This window comes from Cyclopterus lumpus, chromosome 8, assembly GCF_009769545.1.
Source record: "Cyclopterus lumpus isolate fCycLum1 chromosome 8, fCycLum1.pri, whole genome shotgun sequence".
Taxonomy (NCBI): domain Eukaryota; kingdom Metazoa; phylum Chordata; class Actinopteri; order Perciformes; family Cyclopteridae; genus Cyclopterus; species Cyclopterus lumpus.
The window spans coordinates 14,012,358-14,030,859 of NC_046973.1; the positions used below are offsets into that span (position 1 = coordinate 14,012,358).

At 45.8% G+C, this 18,502-nt stretch overlaps 2 protein-coding genes across 2 annotated transcripts; one reads left to right on the forward strand and one right to left on the reverse strand.

Moving 5' to 3' along the window:
* The first annotated feature begins 7,829 nt into the window (after positions 1 to 7,829).
* On the forward strand, positions 7,830 to 12,495 carry LOC117735462 (peripheral myelin protein 22-like). The gene is made up of 5 exons (XM_034540097.1): positions 7,830 to 7,963; positions 9,645 to 9,732; positions 10,303 to 10,411; positions 10,924 to 11,064; positions 11,167 to 12,495. Exons 2-5 carry the CDS (start codon positions 9,655 to 9,657, stop codon positions 11,325 to 11,327), a joined length of 489 nt encoding a protein of 162 aa, XP_034395988.1. The 5' UTR covers positions 7,830 to 7,963; positions 9,645 to 9,654; the 3' UTR covers positions 11,328 to 12,495.
* Positions 12,496 to 12,744: 249 nt separating this feature from the next.
* LOC117734784 (germ cell-specific gene 1-like protein) lies at positions 12,745 to 18,330 on the reverse strand. Its single transcript, XM_034539050.1, has 5 exons — positions 18,036 to 18,330; positions 14,707 to 14,754; positions 14,409 to 14,573; positions 14,166 to 14,277; positions 12,745 to 13,204 (listed from the first exon to the last, which is right to left on the reverse strand). Exons 1-5 carry the CDS (start codon positions 18,328 to 18,330, stop codon positions 12,745 to 12,747), a joined length of 1,080 nt encoding a protein of 359 aa, XP_034394941.1.
* Positions 18,331 to 18,502: the final 172 nt, after the last annotated feature.

Sequence of the window (18,502 nt, forward strand, 5' to 3'; positions counted from 1 at the left end):
TCTCCGCCCGAGGGACTGAGGCCCCCCGTCGTGAAGTCTCCGGCCCTCTCATCGAGAAGAGCCGGGCGAGGGCTCGTTCTGGAGGTGTGACCGGTGGGCTCGCACCAGCCCACCGAGGGTAACGTTATGGTTGTGACGGCGTAAACGAGAAGGACACCGACGCAGTATCCCGTGTGTTTCAAATGCATGTCAGATAAGAATTTCTCTCTGCGCACACTGGGCCGGGGGGAGCCGCAGCGGGGTCTTTGTAGACTTCCTGCCAACGCACCTGTCTGCTAATTGGCCTTAACGAGCCAGCGGACACATGCGCAGTAAGCAGCGGATTATTATTGCCTAACCTCGCAGATGTCACACGTTCAAGTGTGTTTCTTTAACGTTGAGTGCATTTACTCGTGCACTTAACTTTTGAGGACTATCATTTTCTGCTACTTTATACTTGTATTCCACTCCAGAGGGAAATGGTAACACTTTTGAACCCCACAACATTTATCTGGGTTTTTTTTTCCTTAAAAAAATAGAGATACAAAGCACAGTTAATTGTTAAATCAGTGGTTCAAACATTTTCGGCTTGTGGCTCCTCACAAAAAAAAAGCAGCGTCTGGCCGAGGCCCCATTGTTTTGTTTCTGATGTTGTCTGTAAACTCCAAAGAGAGATTTCCCCTCGACAATTTAGAGGGATCTATAGCTGCTAAAATTATACAAAGCGTCACAAAAAGGAAAGAAAAGTCACAAAATATATATTTTGTGATATTTTGGAGGGAACAAGCTCCATCCACCACACCAGCTACAAGATATAAACTATGATGCATCATTATCATTCAAAAGGGTCATTTTTCTGCATAATAAGTACATTTACTTCAGCAGGATTATGATTTTAAAACGTGTACTTTGAGTGTAGACTATTAAAAACGTTTAACACAGTCAATTTCCCTGTCCACTAGAGGGCGGTACTACATTACACTAATCATTTCCACTGATACACACGTTATTCATAAATATGTATCTTTAGAAATAGCTTGTTTTTCCCTCTCTTTAATACTGTTGACCACAACGAATAGTGAAAAATATGTTTCAATACAAAAAAACATCTGCGCTGCTGACAGATCTCACGCCACCCTGACATACAACCCCTTTGACCTTTGCCCTCTTTTTAAATAATCTCTCTCTTTTGTCAAACTGCACACAGCAATAAGTCGTATATTACACATCAGAGACTAGTTCACCACCTAACTCCTGTATATCATACATTCATTTGCATTTTATAGTTTGGTTTCATACACTTAACTGAAACTGCTTTTCTGGCCAGGAAATAAATGCCTCTAATAAAAGTTTAATAGACTCGAGATGCTCCACCTATTTATGAGAAAAACAGATATTTTCTGCGGGCTGCCGAACGCAACCAAAGCGTCAGCAAACAAGAGCGCAGTTAGTTTAACTGCCAACTCCACCATCTGATAATTAGTGACTCAAGCTGTGATCAGTCATCACATTGTGGTCATGAGGATATCAACTGAGGGCCGACTGGTAATGTCCTCACGGTTTGTCACTTCGAAGGCCCGTCTGCCCACCTCAAGAATCAGATGAGCCACACGGCTGCACAGTGTCAATGCTTGGAACAACTACACTTCATAAAGAGGCTGTGTGTGTGTGTGTGTGTGTGTGCGTCAATAGGGAGGGTGGGGGGAGGGAAGGGATGATCAGTTGATGATGGGCGCGGCAGTGAGATGACTCATATTTGAAGTTGCCTAGCTACAGCCAGGAGTTGTTTTCTTTTTCTTTTGAGTCGAAGCGAGAGTACAGCGTGTGTGTGTGTGTGTGTGTCTGGATTTCATTGAGAGAGCAAGGCTTTTGTGGGGGCGACATAAACGCAGGGGTGGCACCGAGCAGGAAACAGGAGGAGCAGAAATGTTCCCAAAGAGTAGAAGAAAATCACGTGAGGAGAAGCTGGAGTTAAATGTAGTAATGTGCACGAGGGGAGGGGAAAGAAACGGAGTGAGGTCTACAAAAACAAAAAGAGCGCTCAGGAGGGTGAGGAAGTGAATCAAGTATGAAAACCCTTGGCCAGTAACCATGGAAACATGGCAGCTCGACTAAATATGAGGAATTTCGTCTTTATTGAATGTAAACGGTGGCTCAGATACCACAGCTGACACACATACACACTCACACACAATGGTCGCCCCACTGGAAGCTGTACTGCAGCGTTCAGAAAGTACAGTGCACCATGTCCCTTCATAACAGACGCCTGCTGGCTCATTCAAACCACAGGCAGGCAGCCAACAGGGCACATGCAAATGCTTTCAGATAAATTCTCTTCGCTACATATTTAGCATATTCTTTGATGTCTTAATTTGATTTTGATTGCCCCTTCGCTCAAAGTTATCCTCAGCCTGTCTCCCTCCTACATGGGCTTTTGCCCTGTGCCACATTATAGCTTCCCTTCTCTGATTCCAGTATTTTACCCTCGGGACAAACACAAAGGTTGAGTCTTGTACAACAATTCAAACAACAGTATAGGGAAAAAATCAGAGCAAATAATTGTAGATACATTTAAAAAAATTATAATATAGTTATAATAATGATTATACACTTTTTTATTTAGAACCATTCATATGAATACAACTTTACATTTGACAATGATGGATGATGCATGTTAGATCACACAGTGTGTATTTTAAACTGTGAATGTCTGATTTATGATTTGTCGGTCGCCATATGACTAATCATTTCACTATTCGTCATAGTTAAAGCAGGATGTTTTGCCGTACGGTGCTCTGCAGAGCCTCAGGTGCTGGTGATTTGGTGAGTCGACAACTTGTGCAGCAAAAAACACGTGTATCAGAATGACACTGTGTAGTTGAATTATTGTACTGAGCGGAAGCTTGTGTAATTAAAAAAAAGGAGTTGACCAAGTATTGAACCCTGTGGAACACCATCATGGAACGTAATGGGTATTAGAAACAGCCAATACTCAAGATAAAACTGTTGGTCATAAGTATCGTAAATTGCCCACCCAGTGGTGAGCGTTGCCCTCCGGCTTGTTTTGTTTTTTAAAGACTTAATCTCCTGAAAGATAGACTGAGGCAGAGGTCGCCTTTGATTTATGAGTTATTGTGGGGCTAAAGGTCACAGCATTGACACACACTGGGGAGATGACCATTACTGGAAAATGAAACTGATGATCATCACACTCCTGAGAGAAGGACAGTAGGAAAAGGAAGCTCTGTGTGTGTGTGTGTGTGTGTGTGTGTGTGTTGTTGTTTCTCCAGTGGCTGTGGCAATGTGTCAGTCCCTTAAAGAATGATGAGTATGCAGTGCATTGTGCATGTGTTTTTCTCCAGAAACCGGGGGCCATGTGTCACTTCTTTTGCAGTATACGAGGATGTGTACATGTATGTTATCTGTAGGTACTGTACGTGTATGTGTGTGTGAGTGTAAGTGTGTGTGTGTGTGTGTGTGTGCGTTAGAGAATGTGTGTGACTGACATGCCTGTGCAGCATCCATCCATCCATCCATTTTCAATACCGCTTAATCCTCATTAGGGTCGCGGGGGCGCTGGAGCCTATCCCAGCTGACATAGGGCGAAGGCAGGGGACACCCTGGACAGGCCGCCAGTCCATCGAGGGCAGCCTGTGCAGCAGCTCGCCATAAAACAACAGCCCGGTGACGGCGGAAGAGAGGGGCGCGGGCGATTGTCAACTTTTCCAATTAGTCAATAGCCCAGTGAGGTGAGCGCTACAACACACGGAGCGACTGGCACATGGCCCTTGTGTTTTAAAAGAACACTTCACATCTCAACTCTTTGAAATGACCTCTGTAAATCCCGCAAATACACACTCCAAGGCTGTTTTCTTCACAATAGGAGTTCAGAAATCTCAGGGCTGGGTGCGACATTGTGTAAGAGGAGGAGGACTGGGCGCAGTGAGACAGCCAGCCACAGACAGAAGGCTTTACTATTGTGTAAAGCGGCAGTGACTCGGCTGCAGTCAGGCTCACTCCCCCGGCATGTAGGCACCGCTCGGCTGGCTTTGTCTCACACAGCCGTGCTGAAACACCCCTCATTCAGAGTCCTCACAAACACGCAATCAAAGGTATATAATAAATAAAAAAGTATATAAACTAAAAATAGCAACCGGCCTCCACGTTGTTCGTCTGTGTACGACAAATGTACAATTTCTTTCACAATTTGTGTGCGTGTGTATGTCAACAAGCAGACTAAATCAAAATGCAAGAATGCCCCAGATTTGGATGTTGGATAAGTTACAGTAATTGTCCTCCTGAGAGGACACACATATTCCATATTTCATTTAACTTTTGAATCGCAGCCCCGCGTACAGCTCAGTCATGACCCCACTGTGCACTGAGTACACCACACACTAATAGAACCACCCAGAACCAGCAAACCCTGAGGAAGTATTTAAATCAACTTTGTTATTACGAGTGCACACAGCACTCAGCAGATCCGACAGATACTATCATAACTTGCTCCGAGTGATCCTTCAGGACTCGGGTTCTTCCGGTACTGATCAGCAATGTCAGCGCCACAAAGGGACGATTGTTGGGCACGCCGCCCCATCGGTCTTCTTCAGTGGTTACACAGACATGTGATTTGCCAACTTGTGTTTGGAGCAAAGGGAAAAGAAAGAAAACGGGTTTTGTGGTTATGCTCCACCCCCCCCAACTTCGACAGACATAGTAGAGTAGACAGTGGCGTCAAACACTCGCTCTCAACAGACCGATACGTGACTCATGACTCAATACACCAAGATCTGAGTAAAAGGCCCGTTTCTTGCATAACTGCAGTTTACAATTTTTTTTGATTATTATTAGAATTGTTACTTCACAGGCCTTTTTATTGGTTTCACTCAGTAACAATCACTGGTGGAACAAGGCGGAAGGGAGTGCCGTATAACGCTGTACGGCACAATACAAACCTTACCTCACCTGCAAGGTGGGGCCGACCAGCTCAGAGCAGAATCAGGTTCGACCACATTCTCACTTCTCTCTTTTTCTCAGCAAGTCTCTCTTGTCGTCATGTTGCTTGCGCGCGCACAAGCGTTTTGCATTTGAAGATGTATCATTAAAAAAAATGAAGATAATTGAAATAGCGGAGGCCCTGAAATGATCACATGCATCCTCTTTGCATGCATGAAGGGAGTTGTCTGTCAGCCTAGGTGGAGATGTTTGTCTCTGTTTTTTTTTTTTTTTGTGGGCGGGTGGGGGGAGCTTATTGTACTAGACGTAGCGTAGATTTGTACAAGATAAAACAAATAGTGATTCCCAACATCGGAATTGCGACATATTTTTCCATAAAGTTTGGGCGTGGCACGTCGGACGCTAAGTAGTATGAGCTAGGTGTGGTGTCTGGACGACTGTTGAACATGAATGGGGGGAAGGGCTGTGGTTCCCACGGAGTGTGATAGGGTTGTCATGGAAATCGCCGATGTGCACGAGTCCCAGGAAACCTGAAGTGTTGCCATGGCAGAAGCATCCTCTGGTTCCCCATTTCAGCGCTGGTGACGATCAGCATTCCAGCTCTCTGAGGCCCCTTTTGTCTACACATGAAAAAGGTTATTTTCCATGACAACCTCATTAAAACACATTCATAACAGCGCGCACAACAAAAGGAGAAGAGGATTGGTTTCATTTCTGAGTAAGAGGCCAGGCGTGAAGCCCGGCAGTGTAAAGCCACTAAAGTAGCCGCGCCACAATCTCCGGCCTTTCAAGGTCACTGCACTGGCAGGTCAATTATTTCCCCAAAGCCGGTTATTATCCTGCTGGCTCATACCTGTGGTAGAGGCAGCCGGACATGACACTGACCAGGTACTCTGCTGAGCCGTCGACTCACACTTCTGCTCGGTGTATCTATCTTCCACACTCACCACAAGAAAACCAGCGACCTCAGTCTCCCAGTCCACACCCAGAGTATTTGTGTCTTTTTTTGTGCCTGTATCTGACATTCCTGTCCTCGCGTTTATTATATCTTTATTATCATTTCTATTTTAACAAGTAGTCTCATTGAGATCAAGTGAGACCGTACGAGAGTAAACGCTACAGTTCAAAGGGAAAGTTCACCCTGAAGCCTCTTTTACCTTCAATCTAGATTGTTTCTGTGTGAGTTGCCTAGTTTTGGAGATATCAGTTGTAGAGATGTCGGCCTTATCTGGAAAATATAATGGGACGATACGGCACTCAGCTTGTTTTGCTAAAAGCATCAAAAAAGAAAGAAAAAGTAAACATTTATAAAATTCCACAGCAATGTTTCTTTCCAGAAATCATGAGCCCGGTTACTGAAACATAATCACCAGACCTTGTTGTGAGCAGTTTCATGTAGGAACTATTTTCTCTCTGGCCAACTACACCCTATAGTCCCTTTATACTGGAGAGGAGGCAGACATCTCTACGTCTGATCACTCCAATACGAGACAACTCACACCAAAACAAACTAGACTGATCAATGACACTAAAGGTGAGAGGGAACATATGTATTTTTGATTTAGGGGTGAACTGTCCCTATAAGTATGGACACACCACACACATATGTTAAGGAAAGCCACTGCAGGTGCAATTAACAATACTTAATTTGGTGTTTACACTATGTGTCAGTTAAACTTCCTTCCACACATCCCTTTTAACTATCATTATATTATATATTACCGCCTCTTTACCTTCACTTGTTTCAGTGTTTTGGCATTTCGAATGTGAGCCAACCTATTTTGAGTTTTTCAAGTATAATTGGTGAATATTGAACAGAACCAGTAAGAGTAGAGCCGTTACACCCAAAAACCATTAAACCACTTGGTAAAGACTCTTTCTCTTCTTTGAGCCTGGTGGCGGTCCTCGGCCTGGTTCTCTGAGGACAGCAGTGTATTTACTCAGCGTGTCCGATGCCTTCGGGGAAACCTGTTAGATACGGTCATAGCGACGAGGCGCCGGCGTTTTCTGTCCCATTGATGTCACCGATTCGCCAAAAGGAATGTCAATTTGCAATCAACGAGCTCTGTGACTGACGAGCAAATGCTATTATGTGGCGTGATGGGGTTAAGTCTCCGGCAGAGCTGCTGGAAGACCTGCTCAAAACTAATCTAACGCCTAATGTGATCGGCTCAAAAAGGCCGATGACTCTTCATCGGGATCATCAGGACCATATCAATCAACACCAGCTATGAAACAATGATGGCGAGCAATCATTTAACGAACTTGTAGTAGTGTGAAAAGTCTCTCCCTAAATTCCTCTCCCATTGCCTTCATGTATTCCTTCCTCCCTCCCTCCCTCTTCTTCCCTCCTCTCTCACTCAAGCTATGACTTGCACTCGTTTTCCCCCACCTCTCTTTCTCCCTCGCAACCAACAACATTCCTTCATCCGGAAACTCCTTCTTCTGTAACAAAAGCGGGAAAAGAAGGAGGGCGGCGATCAGGAAGAAACACTGTAGACTTTACGCCAGTTTGCCTCGTTTGTTTATACGTGCGACGGCAATGATGCGCCTGTGATTGGGCCCTGGGCTTCAAGTCTGTCGCCATGGCAGCGCACGAGGGAATCGTTGTCAATAATGTGAGATGTTATGGGAGTTCCCCCCCAAGAAACCTTCAGTGAGTCATCCGCTGGAGAAAATCACCACCACCAACTGAATGACAAAGACATGAGACACCAAACACAAAAGGAACATTTGGATATATAAATATATATATATATTGCCTGCCCACAAAATTTGTGGAAATAGTGGCTGGCTTGAGCCTTTGGATGTGTGGGGGGGAGGGGGGAGCAAAGAGTAGAGTGGGAGGGAGGAAGAGAGGCAGAGATTATGTGATCCAGCCAGAGGCTTGTCTGGGGTGTGGACTTAGAAAGGGGGCCGGGTAAAAGTGGGCGGACGGGTAGCTCCTAGTTTGTGCATTTAGACTCTGAAGTTATTGTCCTTGAGAACAGGAGGATTTAGACTTGAAGAGACGCACAGCCATCAAGCAGTAAGTCAAAGATTCTTCTTGAGTCCCTCTGTGTGTCTTCCTTCTCTCTCCATGCTTCAGAATGATACAACTGGGGTGTTTTCACAGGACTTCTGCAGGCTTGTTTTAGTATTTCTTGTTTCAGAGTAAAAGCAAGTGTGTGTATGTGTGTGTGTGTGTGTGTGTGTGTGTGTGTGTGTGTGACCTCCAACCTATCTGTTCATTCTTCCCGGGCACTTTGCCATTGAATTACAGGCCAGGCCAGGTGTGACTGCTGCCCAGATGTGTTCAGTTCCCGTAGCAGTGCTAAAGTGGCTCGCTTGAATGTAAAGTGCTCTTTTTTTAAAAAGGCACAGGGTTGCTTCGCTGCTCGTTCTTTTAGGGATTCTTAGCGGTCTCTCACCTGGCCTCAGCCACGCGTATTTCCATTTGGCGCGATGGAAAATACACCACTGCCAAGCCAGATGCAAGAATCTCGGCAGCAGCAGTTGACATGTCTGTTTTTTGTTTAGGCGAAGAATTTGGAGGAAGTCTGATCAAAGTGTTCCACAAGTGTGTTTGGTATTAAAGCGACGGCTGAGCGTTTAACTTTGCTGGTTATTCTTTCCGTCCAGAAGTTGTTCATTTTCTGGCAAATCTGTTTTTGGGCTCCTAAGAAACGTTAACTTCATAGTAGCCGTTCGAAGCAAACCAAAGGTGGGAAATATTTGCGACAGGCGTGACCACATATGTACTAGCGTGTCTGCATGCGAGTGTGTGTGTGTGTGTGTGTGTGTGTGTGTGTGCAGACCCAGCCCTTGACCACTCCTTTACCGTGGAGGGAACCAGCACATTCCAGATGTTCCTCTTGCTCTGTTCCCACGCGGGCACGAGTGGAAGAAAGAAAGTGATCAGATGTGTGTGTAAAACACAAGGGCAGAGCCACCTGTGGAGGAGATATAATGTAGCGACAGTGAGGAGGCCTCAGGAGCAGAGGTTTTTATTGGGTTTACGTTGTGTAATGGTGTGTTTGTAATTCAAAGCAGCGGGAATCGGGCGTGGGCCAACCAGGGTTAGCTGCTGGGATAGCAGGTATTCTCGACAGTTATTTTAAGGAGTGGCAGGGGTTCTTGGCAGCACAAGACAAGCCCAAACTCATCTGCCTACCGTGAACCTCACCCCCCCCCCACCCACCCACCTGAACACACACACTCTCTCTCTCTTCTGCTCACTCTCCCTTTACCAACAGCGTCTCTTTGTCCGACTGATTTTGTGTTCTGATCTCTGTCTCGAAAAAATAAAACCCTCAAACAGGAACGCCATTTTGCCGTCTATTTGCAGGCATTTCACTGGGCGTGCGTTAGCTGTACACCCAGAGCAATTAGAAGCTGTGAAGCCACACCCTGAGCGGGTGCCAGGTTTTGGGCCTCACGTTGTTGCTCATGAGTGGGCTCGTGAAGATAGCGTGTGTGGAGCTGTCATTAATAGCTGCCCTTCGGAAACCGGGCAGGAAGTGTGGAGCCTTTATTGTTGGCTACTATGCTTCTTTCTTCTCATAGTAGCTGTCAATCTGCTCTGTGTGTGTGTGTGTGTGTGTGTGTGTGTTTTCTATTATGTTGAGTGTGAGTTAGCCATCCAGTTATATCCGTCCTGCATAATAAAAAGGTGGAAAGTGGTGTAACAAGTTTCCCCACTCTCTCTCTCTCCCTCCCTCCCTCCCCAGCACCGTCAACATGCTGATTCTCCTTGCTGCCATCTTTGTCCTCCACATCATAGGCATCATCCTCCTCCTGGTGGCCACCATTGACAATGTAAGTACACTTAGACGTGTTGTGTTCCTCCTCACACCTGCACAGTGCAGCGTCGTACGTGGGCTCCTCGCAGCCTCAAGGCGCGATCGTTCCCGCGCGAATCCCTGACTTCCTCCTCAGTTTGTGTGTTAAAAACGACAGAGCGGCACGCCAACAGGCCGCAAAGAGTCCAAGGCCTGTGAATGATTGGCTGCTGGATGCCCCCCATCCCTTCTCCATCTTCACAGGGCCACATATTTGTCACTTAAACTGCTGGCGGAGGTGTCAATCAGGCACACGTGAACCCGCTAGATTCCTGCCTGAGTCGTAGTTAGTGTTGCACACAACGGAGTGAGACCCGAGGAATGCCACGGTGACAGGCGAATGTGCATTCCTCCCTCTGATCGCCGTCTCCTCGTTGCCTGCACCTGCCCCCCTGAGACATGTAAAAACACAGGCTGAACACACACTCCGGCTTTGAGTTCTTGTCTCTCTCTCGCACAGTATTGATTCATGAACTCCCCCCACAGCATGTCAGGAAGGTTGTGTTTATGCGTGACTTTGAATGTGAAATGATCTTCTTCCCCTCAGGCCTGGTGGGTGGCCAACGACCTGTCCACTGACGTGTGGTTCCGGTGGATTCAGACAGCTGGAGTGTGGAACACCACCGATCTCCCCACAGGCTCACACTACCCAACTGGTAGGTCAGGCAGAGGGGAGAGGGAACCTGTTTCCGTGCAATGCAACACTTTAACTAAGCCACACTGTAGGACTTAGCATTCCCTGTGCTGCCTTTATTTCATGAATGACACGATCAGAGCTTATAAGATGTCTGTGTGGGTGGGGTTTGGTTTGATTGACGGCTATCGTCAGGTCACACACTGGGTTTGCAACTATTATTATTTTACGACCATCACAGGGCTGCTGCCATATAACACCAACACATCCAACCTCGTGTCTGGGGTTGTTTAGTGGTGGGGTTACTCCAACTTTAGACCTTCGTAACATAAAGAGACGTTTGTGTGTCTTTACATAATCTGCATGCTTTAAAATCCTAAAACATGTGTACTCGTGTTGGACTGATTTTACATTAACACAGAGGCAACCGTGGCATTACTGCTTCTTGGGTGTGTCAGTATGATGATGTTTAGCACATATTTAGGATACTCAAACACACGTTCACTGTGTTGCTCTCTCTGTCTCCCCCTGCAGATTACCTCCAGGCGGTGCAGGCCAGCTCAGTGCTGGCATGTATATTCTCCATCCTGGGCATCTTTGTGTTTGTGGCTCAGCTCTTCACCCTCCCGAAAGGAGAGAGGTTCACCATCTCGGGCATCTTTCAGCTCCTTGCCTGTGAGTGTCTTTGCCCTGTTTGTTTTCCTTCTCTCTCTCTCTCTCTCTCTCTGTGTCCTTCCCCGGGCCCTCACTGACGTGTCCTTGTCCCTTTCCCTCCAGGCCTGTGCATCATGATCGCAGCCTCCATCTACACCGACAAATTCCACATCGACGAGAATTTCGGCTGGTACGGCCACTGCTACATCCTGGCGTGGATCTCCTTCAGCCTCACGTTCATCTCCTCCATCACTTACTTTGTGCTACGCAAGAAGACAGCGTGAGACGGACACTAGAACTAGCTCCAACCAGCCCGAAACCTCTGGCTGGATCTACCCTCCCAGCTGAAAACTGGTTTTAGATGGTGCAAACCGTGTTTATATTTTGCCCCGTTGTGGACATCAGATTTGAGCCGCTAGTGTATATTCAGCTACAGATAAAGACGACCTGTTGACCCTCTCAAATACATAATGGTGTTTAATTGAGCCTGCTGTCCGATAGTCGGGGTTCCACGAGTTCAATCAATCACAGTTGTATTTGAGTGCAGTTTCAACCCGGAGTTTGGGCTGGATTTCTAAGGCATCGACAGATTAAGCTTATTTGTGTTGTTAATTTAACAAAGTTTGCCTTACGATGATAAATTAAGATCTATCCATGTTTCTGGCTTTTAACAAAAGGCAGGTTGAAGAGTCTAATGTGCAGTCTTTTTTTGTTGTTCTTGTTGTAATGTACATTTACGAATGGATATGAGTGTTGGATAAAAAGGGGCGCCTTTGAGAATTTTTTTTGTTTATCGTTTTTTTGTTCTCCTTCCCGTTATCCTATTGTTAGTTCATCAACCTTATTTCATTTCTCTGCTCTGATATTATTTTAAATAATTAAACAGAGCAACTACAACGTGACCGGCGAAGTCTTAAAAGTCTTTAAGAAAAATCCATCCCGTTGCATATTTTGTGTGTGTGATCTAAGTCTATGTGAAAATGTCAAATCAGTAAAATAATACAGCAGCTTTTGTTTTGTAATTATTTGTGATTAGGGGTGTACACTACAGTATTGTGTTGACGCTTGATGCAAAGCTCAAAGACAGGACAGAGTAATGAACCCCAGAGCAGCGGGACTTGAATTCATTTTCTGTTCGGTCCGCTCCAAAAGCAGCAGAACACAATATTTGAGAATATATGAGAGATTCCTAGTTTGTATGACACGTACCTAAATCCACTAATATAATATCTTTTTGACAGTTAATCCACAGACGTACCGGTGATATGTGCTCTCTTTCCACCCAGTGTGACAGAAAGGCAAACCGCCTTGTATCTTAAAGCGTGAGATATTATTTGTAAATATGTCTTGTTTCCCATAACTCTGCTCTGTATGTCTAATGCTGTTTTATTTTTGCTACTGTTATTGCTCATTATGGATCTTTACGTCATTAAAACTTGATTTCCAACCAAATTTTTGAGGTTGCTTTTTTTTCTTTCCATCTTCCATTTGCTACTTTGTGGGAATGATTGTGTTTCATTTGATGAACAGAAGTGACACGTTTCAAACAGCCAGTCCGAACATCCAATGTCTTAAAATGTTGTGCATTAGATAAAACAAGACGATGCAGTTTACAAAACAATATTGTCCTTTCCTTCTTTATTTATTCACCATTTAATTTCAGACCTTAAAAAAAGTCAAAGAACAGCAACATGCAGCGGGTCAAAGGGGGCTGTAGTCCTCCTCCGGCCCGTAGTGGCTCTCCTCGTGTCCCGGCAGCGTCAGGTGGACGGAGAAGGACGGGGTGGGCAGTGGTGACGGAGATGGCAGGGAGAGGCGATGGAGAGGGGATGCAGGCGCATGGAGTGACGGGAGAGGAGGGAAGGAATCGTAGTGAGGGAGGGGTAGCGAGTGGGAGTGCGCCAGCCTCGGTAAGCAGGCTTTTGTCGGGGGCTCGTAGTAGGGAGACAAGTGGGAGATCCGGGGGGGAGACGGGGGACAGGCCAGGGCCGTGGATGGGTGCGCCGGGGTGTAGTAAGGTGGCAGGAGGCCCACGAAGTTAAAGCTGCAGGCGTTGAGGCTGGAGCTGTGCCGCGGCCCCACCATCAGCACCTTCTTGGTGTAGTTGTTCAGAGTGGAGACGCCGGCCGACATGCAGACCGTGAAGGCGAACCAGGCCACACTGACGGAGACAGAGAGAGACAGGCAGCGGATCACGAGCTTCTGTTTGGTCATTGTGTCATTGCTAGCAGTGGAAAAACAATAAAAAAACCAAAAGCTTTTCTGTTGAAAATAATACAAATAAGTCTAATTTGCTGCTTGTGTGCAGAAGGAGCGGAACTAAGTAGAGATATATGGGGTCATTTCAGACTCTGATTGAAGGGAAGACACACTTGGAGATACAGTTCAGTAGTTTGTTGTTATTGTAAAGTACAGTGTTTACTACATTAAGGAAGAGTAGGTTCCGTTCGACGGACTTGAACAGATCTGAATAAATGGGCGGATGCTTTGAGACATATAGTTATGCCACGCTTTATCTCCTTTGTCATACTGGGGTCTCAATGAATGCTCACAGAGGCAGAAAAGAAGACACTATTAATGAGCTGAAAAGGCACCTGAGACCAGCTCGGCCGTGAGCTTGTAGCTGTTTAGCCACCTGAGGCCAAGTTCTTGCGACACTGTAGGAGCAAAAAAGGCTGAGCTGTTGAATATCAGAATGATGCCTTCAGGGCGGTTTGGCATTGCACGGTGTCACGAAAACTCAGCTGAAGCTGAGACTGCGATGCGTCAAAGAACACCCCGATACGAAGCCCGCTTGTAAAGGACTCCGTCGCACATGGTCCCACGTGAAGAGCTGGAGGAATGCTAGTGTGGGGAAATGAGTCGGGGCACAGCCTGGTCCAGAAGGGCCGCAGGAAGAGAACAACTCAAGGACTCAACAGGAAGCCATAAAATCTTTCCGCCATAGCGATGGAAATGTCAAATACTCCAGCTTCGGGAGTAAATCCACAAACGAAACACTCACTGCGGTCCACAGCCAAGTGGACTGAGCATCCCAGAATCCTGGCGACTGCAGTGCAGTTTCAATCAGGCCTCATTTGTGTGTGTGTGATGTTAGTGCTGCGTGTGTTCAATGAACTCACTAGAACGCCCACGAGTACCCATAGCTGTGAGGCTTGAAGTCTTCTGGTCCCATTGAGGCCGTGGTCTGAAACACCTGCATGAACATCATGTGACCCACCATCCCAAGCAGACCTGTGAAGACCGCGGGAGAAAATATGCCAGACTGCTTACACAATTTAAAAGGGAAACTAGTCATACTGGTCGTTCGGTGTTGTAATTCAAATTCTGATTCTGATTTTTTAAAAATGAACAAATAGCTGTACCTCCAAGGACGGTGAAGACGGCGGCGAAGGCGTTGAGCAGCTGGCCCCAGCGGCGCGTGGAGGGGCACCAGGCCCGGATGCACAACTGCATGGACAGCAGCGTGCAGCTGATTAACAGCAGACCCACGTACATGATCTCCAACGACAGAGACAGCCACATCATCGCTGCGCAGGGAGGAGAAGAGGCCCGAGCACAAAGACAGGTGAAGGTTCGGGATTTCACAACAAGTCCGTCGAACCCGAGAGGACAAAAGGACCCACGACAGAAAATGCAGGAGAACGTGATGGCTGCGCTTACCTTTTTCAGATCCCGGAGTCAACGTGTGAAACCCCCGACACTTCTCCGCTACGGGAATCATAACACGGCAATGTAAAAACAAGCTCACACGTTGACAATAAATCAGCTTCACGCCAACAGGAAAAGTGGAAAGCTTTTAGAGAAACCCAGAGTTGGAACATCCTTCAGCATGTGCATACATCAATTTAAATAAACACTGCAATCAGATTACTCTGTGAATAACCAGATTGAGGTATAAGTGTTGGCCTGAGGCCGCCTGATGGGAGATTGTGAGATCTGTTTGGTATGAATTGTGAAGGATGGGGCCCACGGGAAAGCGCCACAAAATGAGACTTTGTCATTGTGCCTTTTCTTTCATTTCTCTTATGATTTTTGGACATATTTTGTTTGCACCCCCTCGAAATGCGTCTTTTCCACCACGGCAAAGCTACTGCGAGAGGAGGGGAAAATAGAAGCAATCACTTTTTCCGAAGTCGGTTAAGCTTCTTTGTGGCTTGTTTACCAAACAGCTGGAAGCTAAAACACACAAGAAAACAGATGCAAACAGAACGAAGAACGAGGGAATGAAGACGACATTCCCAACAACATGTGTGCGTGAGAGCAGGTGTGGGAAAACGTCGACTTCATTTGCTGGTGTTTTTGGTGTAATCGCGCTGTATTTGCAGTGTTTTCTTCTCCCTCCAAAGCCTGTGCGTGTGTGGTCAAAGTGGTCAGATTGAGGTAACAGTTTGCATAATGTTTAAAAGCTTTAACTAAACAGATAGGAGATTATAGGATTTGTTTCCTATAAATCTGGAGGGGTGGGGCTAACTCTCAGTAGCAGCACATTATGACACTTTGGTCAGTGTGTCGACTGTAGTTTTTACATTTTTGTGATAAAAAAGAAAATGCCAACAGAAAAAACTTTTAGTTTTTATCCCCAAAACGTTTTTCTTTTTACCACTGCTAGCAATGACATAATGACATTAAATAGAAGCAACCCGTTTCTGTTTCTGCAGTCGACTAAGCTTCTTTATGGCTTATTGACACATGTATTTACATGCAGCTGCAATACGGTATTTGGCTCTAAATTACAGTGGCCCATAAGCTCAACACACCGTGACTTAGAAATCAGATAGAAACAGACAAAGCACAAAGAAAACCGCTTTCTCTTTGCTCGGGGTTTGTCTATTTGCATTGTATCCGCTGGTGTTTTAACTTTTTACAGCATGTTCCTATGCATGTGTTGTCTTTATTGTGTCTAATTGCATGTGCATTGAGAGCTCAGGGCCACCGTACTTGATAAATTATTCGCATTAATTTCCATGTTTAGAGCTTGTGTGAAATATGTATTAGTCTGAAACAGGGGTGTCGTGTAAACCTGCAGTAACAGCATGTGGCTACAGAATCACCTTTCAAATTAATCCAGCTAACATTAGCATACAGTTGCTCCTGCTGATGCGCCCCGTCCCCCCCTCCTCTCTACCTCCTTCTGTTTCATGGAGTGGAGTTCCATTCATACATTGTCATATTCATGTAATGTGTTTATGTAACTTTGTAAATGCTGTTCATTCTGTACACATGACATCTATTGCATCTGTCCATCCGGCGAGAGGGATCCTCCTCTGTTGCTCTCCTGAAGGTTTCTTCCCTTTTTTCCCTGTCAAAGGTTATTTTTGGGGAGTTTTTCCTGATCCGATGTGAGGTCCTGGGACAGGGATGTCGTATGTGTACAGATTGTAAAGCCCTCTGAGGCAAATTTGTAATTTGTGATTTTGGGCTATACAAAATAAACTGAATTGAATTGAATTATATTAACACATCCAGCAGATATGGAGCAACATATTCATTTGCTGTCATGTGTCTGCCCGCCTGGTTTTAGCTCCGTTTTGGGTCTCCACCAGCTGCAGTTGTAGATATCTGGATCTTTACATTACATTACATTACATTACATGTCATTTAGCTGACGCTTTTATCCAAAGCGACTTACAATAAGTGCATTAAACCATGAGTCCAAACTCAGAACAACAAGAATCAAGCAAGTACAATTTCTTCAATAACGTTAAACTACAGAATACTATCTGTAAGTGCCATTTAAGTGCTACTAAAGTGCTAAACAACAAAGTGCTATCGGTAAGGGACATTTAAGTGCTACTACGGCTACTACGGCCTTTAGGGGCTGTGTTTATGTTAGGGAGTCACCAAATGTAGCTCTCCATTATATAACGGTGCTGTATCATTGAAAAGTACATATAGATGGAGACCAGGAGCATATTATGTCCATAAGTTTCACCCCCATTAGCTGCGGACCAATAGAAACTCTGCTATGCGTGTGACATTCAGGGCGCAACAAACCTCTCCTGCTGCACGCGTGACTTGGCCTATTAGCCATCGAGCTAGCTAGCATGGAGAAATATTTGAGTCAGGCCACATCGTCAAGAGACGCTAAACCCAACTTATCTAATATGAGAGAAGAGTACCACAGCTGGAGCATCAGGGCAAAGAGAAAATAGAAAAGAAAAGTGGTACAAACATTGTTTGAATTGAAATGTGTTTAACTTTCTAACATCAAGTGCGGACTGATTTATAGAATTGGCCACACAAGTCATTTGAATATTTTGGTTGAACTTGAGTCAGAATAACCTTTATTGGCCAAGTATGCATGCACATACAATGAATTAAACTGTTCCACTACTGTACTGACACAGAAATAGAAAACAGCTAGTGACGAGGACAAGGACTAGAATAGACAGGACGGTTAAGTAATGTACAAAATAGGGATAAACACTATAATATATATATATATTACTCAATCTTTAAAATCAGTTGCAAATGAGAACGGTGAAAACCCAGCCGATGTTTGTGAATCCTATTAACCTTTCATTCTCTGGGTATCTAATCCATAATTGAGTCATGCTGTTAAAGTCTAAACCTCTGCAAGCAGCACACACACTGATGATAATCCTCTTTGGGCCGCGCATGCACGCACCCAAACACACACACACACACACACACACACTCGCTCAGACGCACGTACACAAATACAAATTAACACACTTCATCCCACCACCTCTCCTCCTGTGACCTACTTCACTGTCTGTCGCACGAGTGCCACAGACAGTTTGTTTCCCTTCCTGCTTCTGTGCCGATCCTCATCTCCACTTTGGGAATATCGTGTACTGCACATGTGCATCCTAGGGGTCACGCTCGTGAACTCCTGTGCATTGACACCGATTGTTTCCTGTCAGCACGGCTACACGTATAACTGAGGTTCGTCCTGCGTTCTCTCAATTATACATTTCCTCTACACTCTCAATCCTTTCCAGGGTCACTAACTTTCTTTTTCTTACGTGCTGCATCTGCGTAGATGTCCTCCTCGCAGATGAGGAACAGGCCCGTGTGAAAGACGGGGAAGATGAAGCGGTCGTCGCCGGTCTCCCAGGAGAACTGGATGGTGGAGGAGTTGGAGACGCCGGGAACGGGGATGCAGTTGCTGTGCTTGACGGGCGAACAGAGGGGCTTGGGCACCTTCTGTTGGCCCTCGCACCAGTAGGAGGACATGAGGGCGAGGGCGCCCATGAAGAGAGACACAACGGTCTGGATGAAGGAGAGGCGAGGGGAGCGCAGCTGCCGCAGGAACGCCATGGCACGGGGGATTAAACGAGGGCTTGGGCTGGTGGAGGACTGTATAGGAGATGGAGACAAGACGCACATGTTCAAAACCTATTCAAAGAGTAGCCAGGAAGAACTGAATATAAGTTTAATCAACTTGACTCTTGCGTGTCACTAAAATATCCCCAGCATGTTCCTAGTTTCC

What these genes read in the sequence shown, in the direction of transcription:
- LOC117734784 (XM_034539050.1), bottom strand. Translation starts at nt 18,330, where the DNA reads ATGGCGTTCCTGCGGCAGCTGCGCTCCCCTCGCCTCTCCTTCATCCAG. An exon ending in CATCTACGCAGATGCAGCAC is followed by an intron (nt 14,755 to 18,035) that starts GTAAGAAAAAGA and finishes TGATTCCCGTAG; the next exon opens with CGGAGAAGTGTCGGGGGTTT. An exon ending in CGTCTTCACCGTCCTTGGAG is followed by an intron (nt 14,278 to 14,408) that starts GTACAGCTATTT and finishes CGGTCTTCACAG; the next exon opens with GTCTGCTTGGGATGGTGGGT.
- LOC117735462 (XM_034540097.1), top strand. Translation starts at nt 9,655, where the DNA reads ATGCTGATTCTCCTTGCTGCCATCTTTGTCCTCCACATCATAGGCATC. An exon ending in TGGTGGCCACCATTGACAAT is followed by an intron (nt 9,733 to 10,302) that starts GTAAGTACACTT and finishes TCTTCCCCTCAG; the next exon opens with GCCTGGTGGGTGGCCAACGA. An exon ending in AGGCTCACACTACCCAACTG is followed by an intron (nt 10,412 to 10,923) that starts GTAGGTCAGGCA and finishes CTCCCCCTGCAG; the next exon opens with ATTACCTCCAGGCGGTGCAG.